Source organism: Sphaerodactylus townsendi, linkage group LG07 (assembly GCF_021028975.2).
Source record: "Sphaerodactylus townsendi isolate TG3544 linkage group LG07, MPM_Stown_v2.3, whole genome shotgun sequence".
NCBI classification, from domain to species: Eukaryota; Metazoa; Chordata; class Lepidosauria; order Squamata; family Sphaerodactylidae; genus Sphaerodactylus; species Sphaerodactylus townsendi.
In genome coordinates this window covers 125,417,905-125,441,901 of record NC_059431.1, presented here as the reverse complement: position 1 = coordinate 125,441,901, position 23,997 = coordinate 125,417,905, and the positions used below count along the sequence as shown (strand labels likewise).

Sequence of the window (23,997 nt, the reverse complement as noted above, 5' to 3'; positions counted from 1 at the left end):
TTTTACCAAGACACAGACATAGTCTATTACAGTGATGGCGAACCTTTTTGAGACCGAGTGCCCAAATTGCAACCCAAAACCCACTTATTTATCGCAAAGTGCCAACATGGCAATTTAACCTGAATACTGAGCTTTTAGTTTAGAAAAAACTGTTTGCTCCGAGGTGTGCATTACTTGGGAGTAAGCTTGGTGAAGCAATCGTGCAATGCAGGGGTCTTCAAACTATGGCCCTCCAGATGTTCATAGACTACAATTCCCACAAGCCCTACCACTTGGTCATGCTGGCAGGGGCTGATGGGAATTGTAGTCCATGAACCTCTGGAGGGCCATAGTTTGAAGACCCCTAATGCAATGCTTCGAATGGGTGAATCACTACCTTAGGAGGGTTTACTCAGAAGCAAGGCCAGCCTAGATATGTGTGTGTGTGGGGTGGGGGTGATTTTCCGCTCCCCCTACATGATGAACTCTGTGTTCACGTGCCCACAGAGAGGGCTCTGAGTACCACCTCTGGCACGCATGCCATAGGTTCGCCACCGATTATATATTTTCCTTTCTGTCCAGGTCAGTTGATTCCACTTCATTCACTCTCAAAGGCCAAAGACACACAGAGGTGTCTGCCTCTGCATGGTGACTCTGAACTTCCTTGATGGTCTCCCACCTAAGTACAAACCAGGGCTGACCCTGCTTAGGTTCCAGGATCCGGCAAGATTGGGCCTGCCTGATACTATCAAGGAAAGTTTTCAAGGCATAACCGACTGGACAAACCAGCATGAGGTTTCCAAACATTCAGAGGTGGCTGGCCATCGTCTGCCTCTGCGAAGCAACCGTAGTCTTCACTGGTGGTTTCCCATCCAAATACTAACCACAGCCAACCTGCTTAGCTTCTGACAAGATCAGGCTAGCCTGGACTGTATGGGTCAGAACATCTCACCATAACTGTTAAAAAAATACATCGGTGGACACACATACAAAATGTTCTTACACCAAATCAAACTACTATTCCAGGACGCCAATTGTTGTCTTCTGTGGTGTTTCTCACAAAACTGTGAGTCATGACTCTATCAGAAGTGGGCCGAGCTCTTTATTCCTGTATCATTTGAAATATCTGCCATCCGCCTTTCTTCCTACTGATCTCAATATTAATAAAATACTTAAAAGTATGAAACCAAGATTGTAAAATCACAGTTTAGGACTGCTTTGATTAAATGCAATCCTAAACAAAGCAGTCTTCAACTGCCTCTACAGATCAAAAATGGTGAGGGTGTTACATAATCATGGGGCTACCACTAAAAGGACCCTTTCTTGTGTGCCCACCAGATGAGCTTCTTTGATTGAAGGTGCAGAAGAAGGCCTCTCCCTGGGACCTTAATACCCAGGCTGGAAAACAGATGAGAAGACAGTCCTTCAGAAACCCTGGTGCCAAGTCATGCAGGGCTTTTGTTCAGAGAGGAAACTCTGGGACCCTCTCCTCACAGTGATGGGAAAAGGAGAAGGGAGGGCAGATCAGAAATCCTTTCGCCCTACAACCCATTTCATTCTGCTCATCACCAGCATCCAGAAGAAGAAGCGTTTGGATTTATACCCACCTTTCTCTCCCATAAGGAGTCTCAAGGCAGCTTCCTTTCTCTTCCCACAACAGACACGTGAGATAAGCAGAGCCCAGAGAGCCCAGAGAGAATGGTGACCAGCCCAGGGTCAGTCAGCAGGCTTCATGTGCAGGAGTGGGAAAACAAATCCAGTTCAGCAGATATAAGAGTCCACTGCTCAGGTAGAGGAATGGGGAATCAAACCCGGTTCTCCAGATTACAGCCCATCACTACTTCACCACTTTTAACCACTATACCACGCCAGTAGAGATGCATCTCACAGGGAGCAGTGGCTTTTGTAGTCAGTCCCACTTCAAAAACATTGAGAAGTGCTGGTCTCCTCTACCTAGTAGCAGTTTTCCAAGGGGTTTTTGCCTGATCCATTCCCACAAGATTTTTTTAATGGGAGAGACCAGAGACTGAACATGACAGCTACAGCTCAGCAGAGAAAAAACAAAACCCCTGAACTTTTAAAAGCCACATAAAAATAAGTCTTGAAATCAAGAGCATCTGACCTGGCCCCAAGTTCTTTGTGTAGGTCACCAAGTCCTCCATCGTCTCTACCACTTCGGCCACAGTGAGGTATTCTAGAATTCCTTTGCAGACACGGATGATTTTGCGGACCTTGAACACAGGACAAGGGGGAAAAGGAACACTCACTTAACCATTTATTACAAGTCAAAATAAATTCGATTGGAAAGCAGAACGTGCACAAGATTTCAGCACCTCTACTGACACGGTCATTCTCGGGTGCAGTAGAAGTGGCATAAATGAGCAGTCACTAGAGTCTGAGGCATTTGTGTAGGGCACTGAGCATGCGCCAAAACCATCCACGTGTCGCAATGTAAATCTTCACCACACTTCCATTCATTTCACGGCAGTATGGCACAATGGTTAAGAGTGCAGCAATTATTTTGTGGTTCTGCTGCCCCCCAGCCTGCATCTGAATTCCAGAGGTGCCTAATAGGTCAAAAAGGTTAGGGATTCCTTGGAAAAGCAAATAATTGTATCTACCGTATATACTCATGTATAAGTCAAATTTTTCAGCACATTTTTAATGCTGAAAAAGCTCCCCTCGACTTATATGCGGGTCATTAAAATTTTGTGTGTGTTTTTACTTTGCCGGCCAGCAGGGGGCGCAGTTTATATGCTAGCGGCACCACAATTTCAGGGTACCCTCGGAAGACACTCCTGATGATACCAGCCAAATTTGGTAAATTTTGGTTCAGGGGGTCCAAAGTTATGGACCCACAAAGGAGGTGCCCCCATTCCCCATTGTTTTCAATGGGAGCTATTAGTAGATGGGGCTACCCTTTTGAGGGTTCACATCAACTTTGGATTCCCTTCTGACCACGAAACCTTGGCTGGTCTCATCAGGAGAGTCTCTTTATGATACTCAGCCAGGTTTGGTGAAGTTTGGGTCAGGGGATCCAAAGTTATTGACCCCCAAAGTGGGGATGCCTCCCATCCCCCCATTGTTTACAATTTGGAAGCTAATACAGTAGATTTTCCATTTCCTCTTGATAATATCCCTCTTAAAAAAATCTAAGTTGGGTTACAATTTGGACATACAGATGATGATGAGGAATCCAGTTTTGGAGGATTTTAACTCTTGTGTTTTATCTCATTGGCTTGCTGGTTGAGCTAAGGTTTTTGTACCCCTTTTAAAGTTATTGTTGATACCCATATTGTTCTTGCTTGACCCTCTTTTCCACTTCTTACAGAGCCAGTTTCACATTGTTTTTTTTCTTTGAAATAAATATTCAAAAAAAACATTTAACCAACTTGGATGCCTCATAATTGATGTAATTTTTTATTGGCATCTATTTTTATTTTTGAAATTTACCAGCAGCTGCTGCATTTCCCACCCCTCTGACTTTATAATGCTGAGTCAATAAGTTTTCCCAGTTTTTTGTGGTAAAATTAGGTGCCTCGACTTATATGCGGGTCGACTTATACGCGAGTATATACGGTAATCAATCAGGGGTCTGCAACCTGTGGCTCTCCAGATGTTCATGAACTACAGTTCCCATCAGCCAATTGGCCGTGCTGGCAGGGGCTGATGGGAATTGTAGACCATGAACATCTGGAGAGCCACAGGTTGCAGACCCCTGTAACCAATGCAAGCAAAATATTTAACAATGAGAAAGTATGAAATGAATTCCAGCATTGCAGAGAAAGTTGCAATTTGAACCCTGAAAAACTCTGCGTTGCTGATAATTCTGAAGGTTCTTACTTCTTTCTTCTGCCACACGTGATGCCCAGGAATGCATTTCTGGCATGGCAGTCCATGCTTCAGAAGGTGGCATCAAAACACAAAGACACAGCAAAAGAGCACATATTCTGGCAATTAGCTTCTGCGAAGGTTAGATCAGAGTTGAAGCGCCTCTTGGCAGGCAAATGAACAACTCTATAATATCAAGAGCTGTTATCTTGAGAGGTGCTAATGAAGCGTGGCGCATTGCCTGCAGAGAAATCACCAATAAAACAAAAGCCAAAGATATTTTTAGCACCTCTTCTGAGCCTCCACACAGCTAACTTCTGGAAAGGGCCCAGTCCTTGGATTTTGGTGAGAACGTTCAGCATTTATTCTCAGTCTAGCAAGGCATGTTTTAATATTCATTCAACAGGAACGGAAGCAAAGTGAACGTAGAATGCAAACCAGGAAATCAATTTGCTGAAGGCTGGTAAGAAGCTACAAAAAAACAAGACTCTTCTTTTAATAAAAAGGTTGTAAAGATTTCAACATTGCCGTCACAGTCGCAGAAAGGAAGTCTTTGGGGGCACACATGGATAAAAAGGAGAAGCTTTAAGAACATAAGAACATAAGAACAAGCCAGCTGGATCAGACTAGAGTCCATCTAGTCCAGCTCTCTGCTACTCGCAGTGGCCCACCAGGTGCCTTTGGGAGCTCACAGGCAGGATGTGAAAGCAATGGCCTTCTGCGGCTGCTGCTCCCGATCACCTGGACTGTTAAGGCATTTGCAATCTCAGATCAAAGAGGATCAAGATTGGTAGCCATAAATCGATTTCTCCTCCATAAATCTGTCCAAGCCTTTTTTAAAGCTATCCAGGTTAGTGGCCATCACCACCTCCTGTGGCAGCATATTCCAAACACCAACCACACGTTGCATAAGCATTTATTGTCACTGTGCATGCACAACAAAATTTACATGAAGAAGCTTTAGAATGTGGCTTTCAGCAAACGACAACGGACATCAGGTGGGCGGACATGGAAGCAGTCAACGTTGGGAAAACAGAAATTTGTTTTTAAGGGAGCACTCACAATGACCAACTTTATTTTTTTTTTTTTGCACAAGTGTTGCTTCAAGCCAAACCACATGACACATTTTCTAATGGGTTAAGTCCAGATTCCCCTGACCAAACTCACTTGCTGCACAAATGCCCCAAGGCTTCCAGAATTTGCACTGTAAAGGTCTACAAAGGCCCAATTCAGCTTGGAACTGCAGCATGGGAGGAGGGGATTCTTATCCCACCCCCTGGTCATTTTCACAAATCAAATAGCAGCAAGGAGATCCTCACTCCATTTGAATCCTCCACTTCCCCTCTCCCCCAGGGTGGGTGGGTGGGTGGGTGGGTGGGCCATGACCAGATGATGGGTCTCCTTCCCCCGTCCACCTGCCTCCCCTTCCACCCAACGCCATGACCAGATGATGGCCCCCCTCCCTTCCCCTCTCCCTCTCCCTCCCTTTCTCCTCAGAGTGTGTGGCCCATGACCAGTTTGGAAGAACCTCAACCCAACTTGTTAGAAAAAGTAACATGTAGTTTTGGCACGAGGTGCAATTTGACAGCCTACCTCTGCCTCATCAAACGTCAGCAACAGGTCTGAGGTCCCGGAAAGGATGCCCCTTGAGCCGTCAATGAGATAATCGCGAGCAGGTACGGAATACGGGTCGGTCTGGAGCATCTGGGCTGCCTGGACAAGTTTCGTGCAAGCATTCTCCACCCTGCGGGCAATCAGGAGGCAAGATACATTAATACCGGACTCATCGCCCATTGGGGTGACAGTGTCAGGTGACAGGTATGCTTCGGCCATAAACATAGTTTTTTCACAGGCCACTGGTATTGCGCACAGATTGATTTAACTTGTGGTAACTTCGACCCCCTTCAATACACTCCACTCGAACTTTTAATACAATACTAAAAGTACAATTTAATTCACGTCACGCCCTACATGGTTTTGCTATGCCCTGGAATCCCTCAGGTCAGATGGCACTCAGTCAGCTACTGGAGAAAAGCTGAGCACAGCTACTGCCAGTGCTATTCTTAATGACACTAAAGTCAAAAAGACAGTTGTTGATATGAATGAATGCAATGGGAGCAGCAGTGGCGTAGGAGGTTAAGAGCTCGTGTATCTAATCTGGAGGAACCGGGTTTGATTCCCAGATCTGCCGCCTCAGCTGTGGAGGCTGATCTGGGGAATTCACACACACGCGCCAGCTGGGTGACCTTGGGCTAGTCACAGCTTCTCAGAGCTCTCTCAGCCCCACCTACCTCACAGGGCAGTGATGGCGAACCTATGGCACGGGTGCCAGAGGTGGCACTCAGAGCCCTCTCTGTGGGCACGCACAGAGTCACCCCCCAACCCCGCCCCCTCACATCTAGGCTGGCCTGGGCCGCTGGGCTCAATTATTAGCATTAAACCTAAGACCTAGTTTTGGGGAAGCAGTGTAGGTAACCTGTTAAGCGCTGTTAAACCCCGCTTATTTTCATGGGAAGAACTACAGTGCGATCCTTTACCTGGGAGTAAGCTTGGTTGCTGGCAGTGGGGCTTGCTTCTAAGTAAACCCTCCTAGGGTCATGATTCACCCGTTGGAAGAGTTGCATGGCTGCTTCAAAACAAAGCCACCGACTACCACCAAGCTTACTCCCGAGTAACGCATGCCTCGGAGCCAACTGTTTTTTCAAAACCGAAACCTCAGTATTCAGGTTAAATTGCCGTGTTGGGACTTTGCGATAAATAAGCAGGTTTGGGGTTGCAATTTGGGCACTCGGCCTCGAAAAGGTTCGCCATCACTGTCACAGGGTGTTTGTTGTGAGGGGGGAAGGGCAAGGAGATTGTAAACCCCTTTGAGTCTCCTGCAGGAGAGAAAGGGGGATATAAATCCAAACTCCTCCTCCTCCAATAGGAAAAATCCAAATCTGTTCAGTGAATATAATAGGAACATGAAACAAGAGAAGTTGAGAATCAAGGAACACTGACACTGTAACACGAGAAATTGTATGTTTAAACATTTCAATCCAGGGAGCGAGTGAACTAAAGGGGACCAGTTGAGGACATTTCCAGTCAAGAGTTTTACTCAAGAGAATGAAATACACAGAAGAAATGGAGGTGATTTAATAGTGAGGTGAGACGTAGCATATGCAGTCAGGGGCAACAATGCAAAGTCTGACAGAATACTATTAATCAGACTTCAAGGAAAGCCTAATCATAATTCAATCATAATTCAAGTTTACCCTCCTTCCCCAACTACAGTTAGCAATGAAGAAAAAGCAGAAAACTTTTATGTAAGGCAGGGGTCTTCAAACTATGGCCCTCCAGATGTTCATAGACTACAATTCCCATGAGAACTACCACTTGGCCATGCTGGCAGGGGATGGTGGGAATTGTAGTCCATGAACATCTGGAGGGCCATAGTTTGAAGACCCCTGATGTAAGGGGTTAGACCAGGGGTCCCCAAACTACGGCCCGGGGGCCAAATGTGGCCCCCTGAAGGCATTTATCCGGCCCGCCAGGCATGGCGGCGATGGCTCCATTCATGTGCAGTGGGGGCTCAAGGGAGAGGAGGAACCGGCCCCAACGGCTGTTGATTGCAGTTACATGATGGCACCCCCAAATCTCCATGAATTTTCTGACCCAGAGTTGGAAACCTTACATGTGGCAACGCCTGCTCCGCCCTTCCCTCTCAGCTACTCCATGTGTTGCTCTCAGGCTTTCTGTTCTGCCTCACTCCCATTGGCATCAGCCAGGCTGGTGAATCGCTCGCTGGCTGCTAGGCAGGAAAGAACCCAGGAATATACCTGATCCTGGGTTAGATGGAATGCTTCATTGGGAAAGTTCTGCTTTTTTTTTTTAACAGGGGAAGGTATTCCACAGCCTCCCCAACAATATTTGGAGCCCACCCTGTCCTTGACATACTTTGGTCACTGTTCTAAAAATAGACCATGACAGAAAGGCTGAAAGGTGAAATCAAACATTTTACAATCATTTGTGCATAGGAATTTGTTCATAGTTTTTTTTAGTCCGGCCCTCCAACAGTCTGAGGGACAGTGAACTGGCCCCCTGTTTAAAAAGTTTGGGGACCCCTGGGTTAGACAGAAACTGATCACACACCTAAATGTGATATGCTGATAATCATGTGCGACCGGAACACACAAGTAGGAAACAAAGCAAATCAAATATGGTTGGAAGTTTTGGACTACGAACAGGAAATGAAGCAGGAGAGAAACTTGTAGAATTCTGTAAAGACAACAATTTGTACATTTGCAAACACCTGTTTCAGGCAACCAAACAGGTAACTGTATAAGTGGACAACACTGAATGGCCAATACTGAAATCAAAACAGAATCGGAAGCAGAAGATAGAGAAGTTCTATTATCTCTGCCAAAATAAGATCAGAAGCTGATTGTGGTACAGACTATGAATTGTTACTATCAAAGATTAGCATAAAGATGAAGAAAACACCAGAACACTCATAGTGCCAAAATACAATCTAAGTAACATTCCTAGAGAGATTAAAGGCCATGTCAAGAACAGATTTGCATTACTAAATTCAAGTGAACACAAACCAGTAGAATAAGGAGTTGAAACCAAAAAAAATTATCAAGGAAGAATTTGCAAAGACTATTCCTGTAGCCAAAAGAAATGAAAAGTCTCAATGGATGACTAAGGAAACTCTTAAAATTGGGAAAGAAAGAAGAGAAAGAAAAGTAAAAGGTGACAGAAACAGAATTTAAAAAATTCAATGTTCCAGTGACTCGAACACAGAGGCAAAGAGAACTATTATAATAATTAGGGTAAAGAAATAGAAGAGAACAACAACAAAAAAGAACACTGAGATGTGTTCCATAAGTTCCAAGAAAATCAAAGGGAACTTTAAAGGATAGTTAGGCATGCTGAAAGATCAACATGAAAATGCATTAATAAGACCAAGTACAGAAAAGATGGCAATAATACACTGAAGACTTATACAAAAGGGATGAAAGGATGACAAAACCTTTTGAGGTAGAACTTACCATTTTAGAAAGTGAAGTGAAAGCTGCACTCAAAGCAATTGGAAGAAACAAATCACCAGGAGTAGATGGGATATCAACAGAGCTATTCCAAGCCACAGAACCCATCAAAATCGATAAGAATATGCCAACAAATATGGAAAACAAAATAATGGCTCACAGTCTGGAAACACTCAAACTACATTCCAATTACAAAACAAGGAAATGTTAAAGAGTGCAGCAACTATCAGCCACTATTACCATATATCTGTGGTGGCGAACCTATGGCACTCCAGATGTTCATGGACTACAATTCCCATCAGCCCCTGCCAGCATGGCCTGATGGGAATTGTAGTTCACGAACATCCGGAGTGCCATAGGTTCGCCCCCATTGCCATATATGGAACAAAAAATGCCGCATGTTCAAGTTGGGTTCAGAAAAGGAAGAGAGACTGGTGATAATTTTTTGAAAATTTATGTTGGTTATTGGAGCACATAAGATAAGAAGGTAAGAAGCATTTATTGTCATTGTGCACGTACAACGAAATTTACAAGCATTCCCCGATGCCCACTATTTCAGATCTCACACCCGATCCTCACATTCCCCTTCCTCCACCCAGCCCTGCACAGCCCCAAACACATCAGCACGAAACCACGGAGTTCAGAATCGCCACAGCTCTAGAATAGAAGCTGTCTCTGAGCCTATTTGTCCTTGTTTTTATAATCGTTTATTTTCTGCCAGATGGTAACATTTCAAAAAGAGAGTATGCCGGAAGAGACGGATCCTTCAGAATATTCTGAACTTTCTTTAGGCAGCAGGAATTATAAAGTTCTTCCAAAGAGGGGAGAGGGCAGCCAATAGTCCTCTGGGCAGTAGAGATCACCCATTGGAGCGCCTTCCTATTTGCCACTGTGCAACTGGTGAACCATGCACAGATGCAGTAGGTTAAGACACTCTCTATAGCATGAGAGAATTTCAGAAGAAAATCAGGTTGGGTTTCATAGATTATAGCAAATCTTTTGACTAAAGATCATGCAAAGCTATGGTTAGTTTTTTATTTATTGATTGATTTGGTTGCCTGCCCTCCCCGGCCGCAGCCGGTTTTGAAAGAAATGGGCGTGCCCCATCATCTGATTGTCTTGATGTGCACTCTGTACTCCAGAAAAGAGGCTACTACTCAGTAAGAACGTAAAGAAACAAAACGGTTTCCAATGAACACCCATTCTGTACACAAGAAGGGCTTTTTATAATTGGCCAAAACAGACCTTACTGAGCTTACGGAAGGCTTATCAGTTAGGACAGGCTGACTAAAAAGGCAACAAAGATACTATAAGGCATGGCATTCCCTTGTATGAGGAACTCTGTGCCTGAACTGGAATGCCACATGCAATACGATTGAAGATTTCTTTATTCACAGCCAGTGTTCTGAAGTGTGGAATCGAACAATGTGTTCTACCATCAGAAACAATCACCTCATTTCCACAATGCTAATCTGAGCATCTGGGTAGGTCTGGGACTCATAACTGCAACATTATTCTCCGTCAGAGGACTCTGGGAGATATTAGGAATGAAGCAGCATTCTGCCAGGGCCAAGACCAGCACATTCACGAATTTGTGGGTTTTGTGGAGTATAGTGCACCAAACGGTCTTTTGGGCAGCCGCCTACAGCCGTCATTTGTTGGACGTGCAAACTAAGCTGTAATGCAGATGAGAGCACAACGCCATATTCACCAGCCAAATTTAGCAAAAGATTAAATATAATTCACTGGGCTGGTTTTAGATACCAGCCAAGGGAACTTGTAAATGCCACTAGAGCTGTTATGTGCTAGGAAATATTGGCGTCCCTTCCAGATTTTTTTAAAGACACCTTTCAAACATAAAAGATTCAGCATCGAAAAACAAAGCAGCGTTTCTACAGGAGTGAACATAATCGCCTTCTCTGTTATGCATCAGCTCCTGTTATTATTCTTCATCTATCCTGCACAGAAGGGGTGAAAAATGGCCACAGAACAGGTGGACCATAGAGAACTCCCAGGATTACAACTGATCTCTGGACGACAGAGATGAGTTAACTTGGACAAAACGGCTGACTTGGAGGGTGGAATCTGTGGTCTTCTATACCAGCAACGTCCCTCCCCTTTTCAAACCCCTCCCTCTCCCATCTCCACCACCAAAATCTGCCGGGATTTCCCAACCCAGAGCTGGCAACCTGACATGCTCACAAAATACCTTGAAACTCACAAAGAACTGATTCCACTCATAGCCCATCTGTGCCCACCCACAGAAAAATGCATGCATGCATTTGACCCACCTTCTTCCTGTCCTTGAACTCTTGGCCAAATTCCTTCCCCCACAAACCCCTCTGCGCTCTTATCGAGCCAGAACACATTACTAATAAAAGAATATGAAGTGTCCAGGAGGCCAGGATTTGCCTTTTCAATCAGGAGGTGCTGCCAGACATTGTCAAGGAAGGCGGATGAATGATAATGGAGAAACGATTATTTATGCCTTCAAGACCTTGGGAGGAGAAAATCATTATGACTTCAGCATTAACGGCGTGAAGTTAATTACAAGTGTCAGTCAATTAGCCTTCAGGTGTCAAATGAAAGTGGAGCTGAACGGAGAGCGCAAGAAGACGAAAGCAGCAGCCAGGCATGTTTACCACCAGCTCTTGTACCCTCGAGTGAGAAAAGGGGAAATGCAGATTTGCACACGGCTATTCCACCATGCTAAATATGAGGCACTCAAAATGTGTGGGAAGACTCACTGGGAAGGCTCATTTACAGAACCGGTCTGGTGAACTGACCCAAACATCGGGTGAAAAATAGGAGGTTTCTCAGCTAAAATAAAACGAGGTTTAAAATTTCAGACAGGCGTTTGGTTGTCACCAAGGCAGTTAACCTGCATCACATGCGGGGGGTGGGGGGACGACTCTATTGGAGCAGCAGTGGCGTAGGAGGTTAAGAGCTTGTGTATCTAATCTGGAGGAACCGGGTTTGATTCCCCGCTCTGCCACCTGAGCTGTGGAGGCTGATCTGGGGAATTCAGATTAGCCTGTGCACTCCCACACACGCCAGCTGGGTGACCTTGGGCTAGTCACAGCTTCTCGGAGCTCTCTCAGCCCCACCTACCTCACAGGGTGTTTGTTGTGAGGGGGGAAGGGCAAGGAGATTGTAAGCCCCTTTGAGTCTCCTGCGGGAGAGAAAGGGGGGATATAAATCCAAACTCTTCTTCTTCTATTGCTGCAGATTGCTGATGGTAATTGATAGGTTACAAAGGTCTCTCAGACGGAAGCACGTCCAGAGAGGCATTCGGTCATGTTATCCCGTGCCAGGAGCCTAAACTGCTACAGCCAAAATATGGGTTCACCTCCTCAGTAAGGGTTAGGCTGTCTCCAGTAAAAGTCAGTAAGTCTCCCAATATTCCTGTTCACCCTGACAAATTTTGGTTTACTCACTTGATGAAAGCGGGCGGCATGTCTCTCTTCAAAATCTGATCTTCAGTTGTCTGAACAGTCTCTTTTCCAACCTGCATAAGGAAGCGAGGGAGAAAGCATTACACTTTTTTAAAAAAAAATCTCGCCCTTCACAGAATTACCAAAAATGAGCAATGCTTTGTCGGTTGCCATAGTTTAATAAAGCTCTAAAGAAGATTAAGCGACACCAGAATTCCCATATTCATCTATCTAGAGAGTAAACTGATAGTGTAAGAGCGCAGTTAGAAACCTAAGGGGATCTCTCGTGTAAAAATTGTTTTTATTATTTGCTATTTATTACGATAACAAAAATGAAATTAAACGTATCTACTGCACTGCAGCAGCAAAGAGACCAAAAGATAAATGACGGAAAAGGTTCACACATGCCCAACTTTGCTTCAACATGTTGCTGAAACAACACTTGAAAAGGCTCAGGCCTTATTCTTCTCATTTCCCTGTCCTTCATCAGTTATTATATGTTCCCAGGTTTTCTACAAACCATAGCTGGCCATTACATTCAGCAAAGACTGAGGGATTCCTGATTTACCTCTACAAAGTTGCCCAGATTAAGAGGTCCTGTAGCCCCCAACAATCTATGACGACTGTACCATCTAGACTTGACCATGGATACCACATCTGTAATACTGGACATTTCTACAGTCCAGAACCACTGAAGAAGATGGAGAAAATACAGCAGAAATCACTTCTCCCAGTCTGGGCCACAAATACTCAACTTCTAATCCTGAGCAATTAAAAAACCTTTGGGAAGGGGAAGTCATCTGGGGTTTTTGCTGTCAAGTCCCGGCTGACATGTGACAATTGTCACGGGGTTTTCTAGGCGAGAGATGCTCACAGGTGGTTTGCCACGCTGGCCTCCACACCACACCCTAGAATTCCAGCCTGCCACACATTACAGGTCTCAACAAGGCTACTCCATGTTCTAGGGTTCACAGGAGTTAACCTTTGGCACTCCAGATGTTATGGACTACAATTCCCATCAGCCCCTAAATTGGCCATGCTGGCAGGGGCTGATGGGAATTGTAGTCCATAACATCTGGAGTGCCAAAGGTTCGCCACCAAGGTTCTAGGCCCTCAAAATCAGCCATTTTACCGCTTCCAAAGCACAGCCAGCAGCTGTTTCTTCTCATTGCTGAGGAGAAAGGAGACAGTGTGGTGCCTGGCAGAAGAATCGCACCAGCAGAGTTCAAGCAGCTGCTCCTCACATCCACTAGCAATTGTCATATTTATGAGGCCTGGATGCATTTACCTCTCTTTCCCCAAAATGGCCAATTAGTATATATATTTTTTAATTCAGAGGCACCTCAGTCTGAGGGGCTTTTCCCAAGCAAGGCTCCCGATGGGCCATTGGAGATTTGACTGGCTGAGCAGATTTTTTTTTTAATTGCTTTGGCAGCAGCTGCCACCCTAGGGTGAGAATCTTCACTGTGTGTCTGGAGATAAGCCGTGGCGGCCATTTTCTGACTGGCTCCTCCATCCTTTTGCGGCACCGGGGGGGGGGGGGGGGTTGAAGCAAGCCGCATCAGCTGCATTCCTTCCCCCCTCCTTGCAAGATGGGCATAGTAACAAAGGCCTTAGGAGAGCCATTGCAATGACAATGGATCCAGCCCAATGTACTTGAACATCTCTTGCACCAAGAAAGGTACAGCCATTAGTGGAAAGATCCACAGGATCCAGCCCAACACACGTGAAGCATTTTGCATTCCTGTCAGGGGAGACTGTATCTAGATGATTGAGATGCATTCCTACCTCATTGTAACTTCTTAATGCTACAAATCAAATGTTGCTAATAAGATATATGTAACCAGTCTGCTATGTTACCACTGCCATCTGGGGCATTCTTTCCTTGATCTTTACTTTATGGCTTCACATGCTTCATAGATAACAAGGCTCTCCCCTGAAACCAGGGTCCCATGAGAAACAGAGTTGCATCAGTTATCTCATGGGGGCAGGAAGCCAGGTGGCTCTCTCTCATAATCTGCCGCCAACTTTGGAGTACCTCAGCTACAGGGACTGTTTATCACAACTTTCCTGGGAATTCAGGAGGGGGGACTTTCCGGGGATAAAGGGGGGTGGCAAAAGCCAGGTTCCCAGGAACTGGCTTTGCCAAGACTTAGTGCTCTGACGCTTCTCAATTAACGCTTCTGGTCAACTATACAGAGTCCATTTATTGGCTCAAAGTTCAAGATCTAACATTTCCCCAACATGGCGTCCGTCGGCACCTTCGCACTCCTCACACTTTTCCTGGTGCCGGCTTTAAGAAAGTGTGAAGGGTGGGGGTTTTTCCAGCACATATAAAGCCAGATCAGATGCCTCCACAATGAAGACAGATAGTACCAGTCCAGTCCAATCCAATCCAAAAACCTTTATTAGGCATAAACCAGAAGTACCATACATTCCAAATACAAAAACAGGATCATTGTTATATATCATGTAGAACATGGATTAAAAATGTAGCAACTGCTTCAGAAATTTCTACATTAGGGCTGTTCAATAGCTTAGACCAGTGGTGGCGAACCTTTGGCACTCCAGATGTTATGGACTACAATTCCCATCAGCCCCTGAATTGGCCATGCTGGCAGGGGCTGATGGGAACTGTAGTCCATAACATCTGGAGTGCCAAAGGTTCGCCACCATGGGCTTAGACATTTTTAGTTTGTCTGAGAGAAACATAAATTCTAGAGGTAGTAAAGCTCCCAGATCGGTTCTAATATCATTATACCTCGAACAGTAAAGCAGGATATGAGGGATTGAGTCTATAGCGTTGGGACAGTACCGACAGCAACGCTCACCTTGTGGGATGTTAAGGAAACGACCTTGAAGATAGACAGAGGGGAATGAGTTGCACCTTGCTCTTGTCATGACCCATCTGTACTTATAATTAACAAGCTGTTCTAAGTACACAGCAGGGCTAGATTTCGGGGGGGTGATCCCAAAGTATAGAGGGGAACAGGAGCTTTGTGCAGCACTCAGGAGAGATTGGTATTCCTGGTCGTACAGTCTGATCTTTAGATGATGGTAAATTTCCATGGCGGTAAGCATATGCAGATAGTATCAGATGATGTTCTTCTTTCACTAGCTCAGGGGTAGGGAACCTGCGGCTCTCCAGATGTTCAGGAACTACAATTCCCATCAGCCCCTGTCAGCATGGCCAATTGGCCATGCTGACAGGGGCTGATGGGAATTGTAGTTCCTGAACATCTGGAGAGCCGCAGGTTCCCTACCCCTGCACTAGCTCAACAATGTATTTTGTGTGTGCCTGAAACTATTTGAAAGAATGTATTCATTTAAAAAGAAGCCCTGTTGAACACAGCTTCTGCCTGAAATGCTAAGAGTTACTATTAAAAGTTATGAGCAACCTCACACCCTGACATTTTGCAGCTGTGGCAGCCATTTTATGACTGCACCCCTCTCCCCCGGCTGAGAATTCAAACCAAGCCTACAGGCACAAAAAGGTAAGGGATCCCAGCTCTAATGCACTGTACAAAAGCCAGGCATTTATTATATGCAGTCTCGAAGACCAAAGAAGCAGCCCTGGAATCCCCCCCCCCCCTCCACACATGCAAAATTAATGCAATAATTGCATCCAGTTTGCAGCATGCCCTCTTCTCCAGCCAAAGACCGATTAAGGGATTAAATATCTCTTGTCTGCTTCACCAGTCAACAAACTCCATAATACTGAGATCCAATTACCAGCCTTCTGCAAATATTGTCACACAAAGCTCCACTCCTGCGTCCGAGGGGGCTTCTCTACACCTGGGGCAGACTCCAAATCCTTCAGCGCAGCAGCTGTACGTCACACACCTTCAAGAAAAGCCATCTATCAACTGTGAGGTGCACAGTGACTTGCAAGGACTTGCAGAGGGGCATCTCATTAGTCCTGTACCCCCTCCCCCACTATTTCGTCTTTCTCTCCTTTTCTCTTTCCTGCCTGCCAGGCAACCTACCTAGATGTCCTACACACAAGCACACACCCTATGAATTTATGACCTCCAAATCATCCTGTCATGGACAGCATTGCAAACTGAGGACTGTGTCTTCCTTGATTGAGTCCGTCCAGCCCATGCTGGGTCTTCTTTCCTAACATCATCTTTTCCAGCGATCTTGGTCTTCTCCTGACATGACCAAAATACAATAGGTATGATCATTTTAACTTCGAGCAACAATTCAGGCCTGATTTGATCCAGGACCCACTGATTTGTGTTTTTTGTGATCCAGGGTCTCCATAAAATTCTCCGCCAATACCACATTTCAAATAAATCAGCTTCTTCCTATGTTCTGGGTTGTCTCACCATGGAGTTTTCAAAGTGAGAGATGATCAGAAATGGCTTGCCGTGGCCTTCTTTTGCACAGGACTAACCAGGGTCAGCTGAAGCGTGCACGGCTGTTGTCTATCCCCTGCCAGTGTCACCTTCTGCTACTGCCCTTCAAGAATTCCTTGGCCTCCTGTTGGAACTCGCCATTCTCTTCCACTGATGGGGCCACTGATTCCTGAAGGGGAAGGATTTATCTTAGTCTGGAGTCTCAGCTGCGACCATTCCAGTTCTAGTGACTCTGCTAGGAATGTAGCCTCTTGACCAGGGGTAGGGAACCTGCGGCTCTCCAGATGTTCAGGAACTACAATTCCCATCAGCCCCTACCAGCATGGCCAATTGGCCATGCTGACAGAGGCTGATGGGAATTGTAGTTCCTGAACATCTGGAGAGCCGCAGGTTCCCTACCCCTGCTCTTGACAGAGACAAAACTCCTAAGGCACTTCTTTCAGCTTCACTAAGGTGACCAGATGGTCACCTTTGTAAACCGGGACGGGGGTAGGCGGCCATGCGGCAAGATACAAGACTGCCTTTCTGGGGCTTACGCTCTCGCCCTGGACACAGGGCGGAAAACGCAAGCCCAGTCGTGCTCCTGCCCCTCAAGACGCTGGAGGCTGCCGTGACTGCCTTGAGCCCCAGAAGGCAGTGCGGCAGCCTCCCAAAAATCGGGACAATTCAAATAACCCACGGGACAAATTGTTTGGAGGCGGGACTGTCCCGCCAAAAGCAGGACGTCTGGTCAGCCTGAGCTTCACTGACAAAATCAAACTCGCCCACCGAGTTAAGGGGTGCATCCAGACAATGACAGAATTAGCAGGTTTTTTTAAAAAAAAATGGATAAGAAAGATCAGACATTCAAAAAGCAAAGCAAAATGATAACTTTAAGTGAAAATTAGCTGCTTTAGGTTCGGTCTGGTAAAACATACCAAGAGCAGGCCATCAACGTTTCCATAAAGCAGAATTGTTAAAGATTGTAGTGAGGAAGGAAACCTAACTCTCTGTTTAAACCAGGATGACATATAATGTTTAGATGTTCAGATCATTATATCTAAACATTAAACATATTTAATGGCTTCTTCTGAACAGGATTAACATGAAGCAACTGTGCAATGCTTCGAACGGGTGAATCACGATCCTAGGAGGGTTTACTCAGAAGCAAGCCCCATCGCCAGCAACCTAGCTTACTCCCAGGTAAAGGATCACGCTTTAGTTTAACGGCACTTAACAGGGTTACCTACACTACTTCCCCAAAACTAGGTCTTAGGTTTAATGCTAATAATCGAGCCCAGCGGTCCAGGCCAGCCTAGATGTGTGGGGGGGGGGGGGAGACTCTGCACGTGCCCACAGAGAGGACTCTGAGTGCCACCTCTGACACCCGTGCCATAGGTTCACCACACTGCCCTAGGCAACATTCAATTGATCAGCAATGCCCCTAAAATAACACTAAAACACAATCCCTCTCCAGAAACGGCTGCAATTCTCTTCTTGCACAGAAACTGCCACGCACAGAGCTTGACAAGGAAATACCTGAATTAGACCACCTGGCTCTCCTTTCCTCCTTCAATTTATTCTATAATGATGAGATGTTCATCATTTTCCGACATTCGGCTTTTTAACAAACATTGCTGCCTTCCTGACAATCATACTCGAGACAAGCTGTTGCGGGTTTTTTGACTGCCCACTCAAGGACTGCTACTTTTAGCTCCTAACGTTCCGCCTGCAGAACTACCAGACTACAGACACAGTTTGAAAAAACCACCATGACCTGTTGGTTCCAGCCACGAAAGCCTTTAATAAACTCAAGACGGCTGAAAAACAAGAGGAATGAAACAGCCATCTCTGATGGATTATCCTTTTCAGATTTACTCCGTCGCTTTTAACATTTCAGACTTTTAATACTTTGCCCAACAGAGCTTTTGTGTGTGTGTGTGTGTGTGTGTGTATGTGTGAGAGAGAGAGAGAGAGAGAGAAGAGAGAGAGAGAGAGAGAGAGGAGAGAGAGAAGAGAGAGAGAGAGAGAGAGAGAGAGAGAGATTCTAATCGGTGGCCAGATTAGTATCTAATCTGTCCCCCAATCTGTATTGCCATCTGCTAAATTAATGGGGTCGTGTTTCCAAGCAAGGACGTGACACAGTTCTGTAGAAAGTGCCCAAGTCCACAATGCAATGCCATTTCACAGAAACGCTAGAAGAATTTCACAGAAACAGTAGAAGAAACACTAGAAGAGTTGGATTTATATCCCCCTTCTCTCCTGTAAGGGAACCCAATGGGCTAACAATCTCCTTTCCCTTCCCACCCACAACAAACACCCTGTGAGGTGACTGGGGCTGAGAGAGGTCCAAAGAGCTGTGACTCACCCAAGGTCACCCAGCTAGCATGTGTTGGAGAGTACAGGCTAATCTAGTTCCCCAGATAAGCCTCCACAGCTCAAGTGGCAGAGCAGGGAATCAAACCCGGTTCTCCAGATTAGAGTGCACCTGAACCACTACGCCACTGCTGCTCCTAGAAGACCACTTCTTTGCAGTTATGGATACAAACCAAAATCTAAAAGAGATGGTGATGGACCTCAGCACTTCATCTTCACACCGACCACCAGTTCAACAATTTATCATCATTGGCTTTCAACTGCAAGAAACTCAGCTTGAAAAAAAATAGCCACTGAAGCATGAAATGTGGAATAAAACAAGCAATGCTTAAGCATAGTAGAAGTCCTACAGCCACGCAAAAGGCTGCCGTCCAAAACTTACTACATCAGTGGTGGCAAACCTATGGCACGGGTGCCAGAGGTGGCACTCAGAGTCCTCTCTGTGGGCACGCGCAAACAGAGCGCCCCCCCCCCCCCACATCTAGGCTGGCCTTTGCCATTAGGCTCGATTATTAGCATTAAACCTAAGACCTAGTTTTGAGGAAGCAGTGTAGGTAACCCTATTAAGCAATGTTAAACCCCATTGATTTTCATGCGAAGTACTAAAGCGCGATCCTTTACCTGGGAGTAAGCTCGGTTGCTGGCAATGGGACTTGCTTCTGAGTAAACCCTCCTAGGGTCATGATTCACCCATTGGAAGAGTTGCACAGTTGCTTCAAAGCAAAGCCACCTTCCACCACCAAGCTTACTCCTGAGTAACGCACGCCTCAGAGCCAACCGTTTTTTCTAAACTAAAACCTCAGTATTCAGGTTAAATTGCCATGTTGGCACTTTGCGATAAATCAGTGGGTTTTGGGTTGTAGTTTGGGCACTTGGTCTCGAAAAGGTTCGCCATCACTGGACTAGATTGACACACCACCTTTCCACCAATGCATTTAATTGCAAATTTCTGTTATGGGCCGCAGTAGCCCAGAACTGCTTCCCACCATGAACCGATTCACATGGCACATCGGTTCCCACTACCATTACATTAATATTGCTAGATACAAACAGATCCCATGGCGAATTAATTGGACTAGTGACAATAAGCAGCAGTTAGCAAAGATTTTGAGTTTCCTTTAAAACAGGGGGAAGGACATAGTGCACAGCAGTAAGCAGCAGTCCTGCAGTCAAAGGTCTGCTCACAAGTTCAATCTCGAGGAAAGTGGGGTTCAGGTAGCAGGTTGATTCAGACTTCCATCCTACTGACATCAGTAAAATCAGCACTCAGCTTGCTGGGGGTAAACTGCAGATGACCAGGGAAGGCCATGGCTAACAAAGTCCGCCTAGTAAAGGTTGTGATGTGACGTCACACAATGGGTCGGTAACAGTGGTGGGATCCAAAAATTTTAGTAACAGGTTTCCATGGTGGTGGGATTCAAACTGTGGCGCAGTGCCAATGGGCTGGGCGGGGCATGACGGGGGCGTGGCCGGGCATTCCAGGGGCGGGGCATTGCTGGGCAGGGCTGTGGCAAGGACACAGCCACTGCGCCGGTCCTTGGGCGGGAAATGAATGCATGCAGGTGCAGGCTGCCATGCATGCCAGTGCACCTCCTACTAGACTGCTTGAAGTTCTGCGTGCTACTGCTGAGGAGCGGAGGAGAGGCGTAACTAAGGCAAAAATCATGTGGCAAAATCATCAATTAGTAACCCCCTCTAGGCACACACAAATAATTAGTAACCTACTTTCGGGAACTGTGAGAACCTGCTGGATCCCACCTCTGGTCAGTAATGACCCAGTGCGTGCTCAGGGGACAACCTTTACCTTTGAAAAATATTTTATAGATTAGGGATTGTATTTATGGACTATTTTATCCGAAACATGCAAATGTGAAAATGTGGACTTGTGCCTTATGTCTTAACATTTTATGGACTAATCTTATTCTGCATGCAATGGCTTTGCTAACGGCAGCAGTTTCTCTGGGCACAACTTCACTGAAGTCGTCTCCAGTTTAGCTACTCCTTAAATTAAAATCTGTGTCTTTCCCTTATTTCCAACGGGTCTTTATTCTGTTCAAACAGAATTAAAAACTGGCATTTCCCCCTATCCATGGTTACACTTCCTGTTCAAAATGGATTCCCACAGACTAGGGTACATACCGCACCTAATTCAGACAAATTATGAGTCTACTATTAGTTTGAATAGTTTATAGCACCTTTGCATTGGACAGGATGTTAAGCACCATTACATTATAAGCACACTCGTCCCTCAACAGAGACATGCTAGGATTCCATCCCCCACAGAGGTTGGACTATTTTTTTTTTCAAATCACACAGAGAACTCAGAGCACTTTCCTTATGAGGAGAGGCTGCAGCGTTTGGGACTCTTTAGTTTGGAGAGGAGACCTCTGAGGGGGGATAGGATTGAAGTCTATAAAATTATGCACGGGGTAGAAAATGTTGACAGAGAGAAATTGTTCTCTCTTTCTCACAATACTAGAACCAGGGGGCATCCATTGAAAATGCTGGGGGGAAGAATTAGGACGAATAAAAGGAAACACTTCTTCACGCAACGTGTGATTGGTGTTTGGAATATGCTGCCACAGGAGGTGGTGATGGCCACTCACCTGGATAGCTTTAAAAGGGGCTTGGACAGATTTATGGAGGAGAAGTCGATCTCTGGCTACCAATCTTGATCCTCCTTGATCTGAGGTTGCAAATGCCTTAGCAGACCAGGTGCTCAGCAGCAGCAGCAGCAGAAGGCCATTGCTTTCACCTCCTGCACGTGAGCTCCCAAAGGCACCTGGTGGGCCACTGCGAGTAGCAGAGAGCTGGACTAGATGGACTCTGGTCTGATCCAGCTGGCTTCTTCTTATGTTCTTATTAGAACCACATAAAATCCTATTACCTTTGCCTCCTACCCTTCTATGAAGGAGCTCAGTACTGAAAAAGAGCTACTAAAAAAAATAACCCAAAAATCCAAAAACAGACTCGCCGGTCAGTTTGCAGCAACCGAGATGGTGAAACTAGGGGGTTAATCTTCAACAAGATTAAAAATGCACAACGAGTACATGAACAGCTGTAATTGCAGAGAGCAGAATCCAGAAATAAATATAGGAAAAGTGCTCAATTACTCTTGATTAAGGGTTTCACTCCTATTTTACATTCATATCACAGCCAAACTACTGCAGAGCTGCTCCACATCGAAAGATGTCACAAAGGGAGTGGCTGATGCCAGTCAAAACTGCTCAGCCATCAAGGCAATTTTTTTTCCACCTGAAAAGTCGCACCCTCTGTTTTCCACATGTAAATTCAAGACACAGCAGATATTATACAAACAAATGCATATGCCATGATAGGCTACTTTGAGGATACATTCAGACTTGCATGGAAGGCAAAACACCTTTGATTTTAAGCAGGCTGACCAGACGTCCCGCTTTTGGCGGGACAGTCCCGCCTTAAAACAATTTGTTCCATGTCCCACGGGTTATTTAAATTGTCCTGCCACACTGCCTTCTGGGGCGCAAGGCAGTGCGGCCGCCTCCCCCACGCGCGGCCGCAGGAGCACGGCCTTCTGGGGCTTGCCGTTTCCCGCCCCATGCGCTCCTGCGGCTGCGCGCACACGCACGGCCGCCTACCCCCCATCCCAGTTCACAAAGGTGACCATCTGGTCACCTTAATTTTAAGACACATTTTCAGTGAATATGGAGATATTTCAAACAAAGCAAGAATTTCCAGTATGTGAGATTACAGGTCCTCTGCAATGGTTTTGGGGGTGGTGAAGCCATCTTCCCACTCTATCTTTGAGCCCCAAAGTCAACTCAGGTATTGGCCTTCAACTGCTGCAGCCAAGGCCCACAAGATAGTGTGCAGACGCAAAGCCAGGTAGTATCTTGAACAGGGGCAGACAGAATGAACAAAGACTTGCATGGACTGATATTTTGCAATAATGTTGAAAAGCTTTATATCTTTGCAATCTCTGATACGTGTCAGTTTTAACAGTGGGTCAATGGCAGTAATGCTAACCACATTATCCAAATTATAAACATTTATCTAATATTTCCTAAAGCCTATGCAAATATCAGTGCATAATAATTTTTTAATGCCTAATCGAAAAGTACTTAAAAAAACTCTGACCAAGTTAACATTTGGCAACTCAGTTTTGAGATTTTCCAGCCCAGTATTCCCCCCACCCTTTCAGTTGGATTCTGTTCCTTGTTTGGTTTTAAGTACTTCTTGTCGGTAGTATTTCCAATGTCTACATTGTGAGTGAGGGGTGGCATGTGAGGGAGGAGAGGGAAGGAAAGGGGCCCCAGCATCTGGACCTGCCCCACCCACCCTAGCAGAGGGAGGGGGAGGGAGAGGTGGCATGCAAGGGAGGGGAGGGGACCCGGCATCTGAACATGACCCACCCACCCTAGCAGGGAGGGGGAGGGGAGGGGTGGCATGCAAGGAAGGGGAGGGAAGCGGGAGGCTAACCCTAACCCTCTCAAGGTATTAGAATTGTACTAGAATGGCCATTCTAATACAAAACAGTTATGAGTAATAACTGTTTTCCAGAAAAACTGAATGACTGGACACATCCGAAGCGTCTGTTTAAGGGACAGGTCACGTGGAAGAAGAAGTGAGCCCAGCTAATAGGTGCGACGTCTCCAGAGCTGGAGCTGAGGTCAGAGTCGTGTGCAAGGGATAGACTCCTTTCAAACACACATCAAAGAACTCCGATTTAACGCTGTATCTTTATGGGCAAAAGGGCAAGGCCTGGATGAAGCCATATCTTTAGGCTTCCAGCCTGCAGATCCCCCACAGTTGCACCGGATTTCCAAATGACAGAAGTCAGCTCTCCCGGAGAAAATGACCGCTTTGGAACATGGGCTGTACAGAATTGTACTCCGCTGAGGCTGCACCCTCCCAATCTCCAGGAACTTTCCAACCCAGAGATGGCAGCCCTACAATCTTCACAGAAGGAAATATCAGCTTAGTTCAAAACTCTTTAAGTATTCTACATAGCATCCTCTTTTTAAGTCT

At 45.8% G+C, this 23,997-nt stretch overlaps 1 protein-coding gene across 2 annotated transcripts in view; it reads right to left on the bottom strand.

The window, feature by feature from the left end:
• The window catches only part of VCL (vinculin), a 137,240-nt gene that overhangs the window by 70,026 nt on the left and 43,217 nt on the right, over window positions 1–23,997 (bottom strand). For both annotated transcript variants that reach the window (XM_048503064.1, XM_048503062.1), the window contains exons 2-4: window positions 12,278–12,348; window positions 5,404–5,554; window positions 2,102–2,210 (exon numbers count right to left, since the gene is read on the bottom strand). In XM_048503064.1, the coding sequence (XP_048359021.1) occupies window positions 2,102–2,210; window positions 5,404–5,554; window positions 12,278–12,348 (331 nt within the window). The remainder of the gene's footprint in view (window positions 1–2,101; window positions 2,211–5,403; window positions 5,555–12,277; window positions 12,349–23,997) is intronic.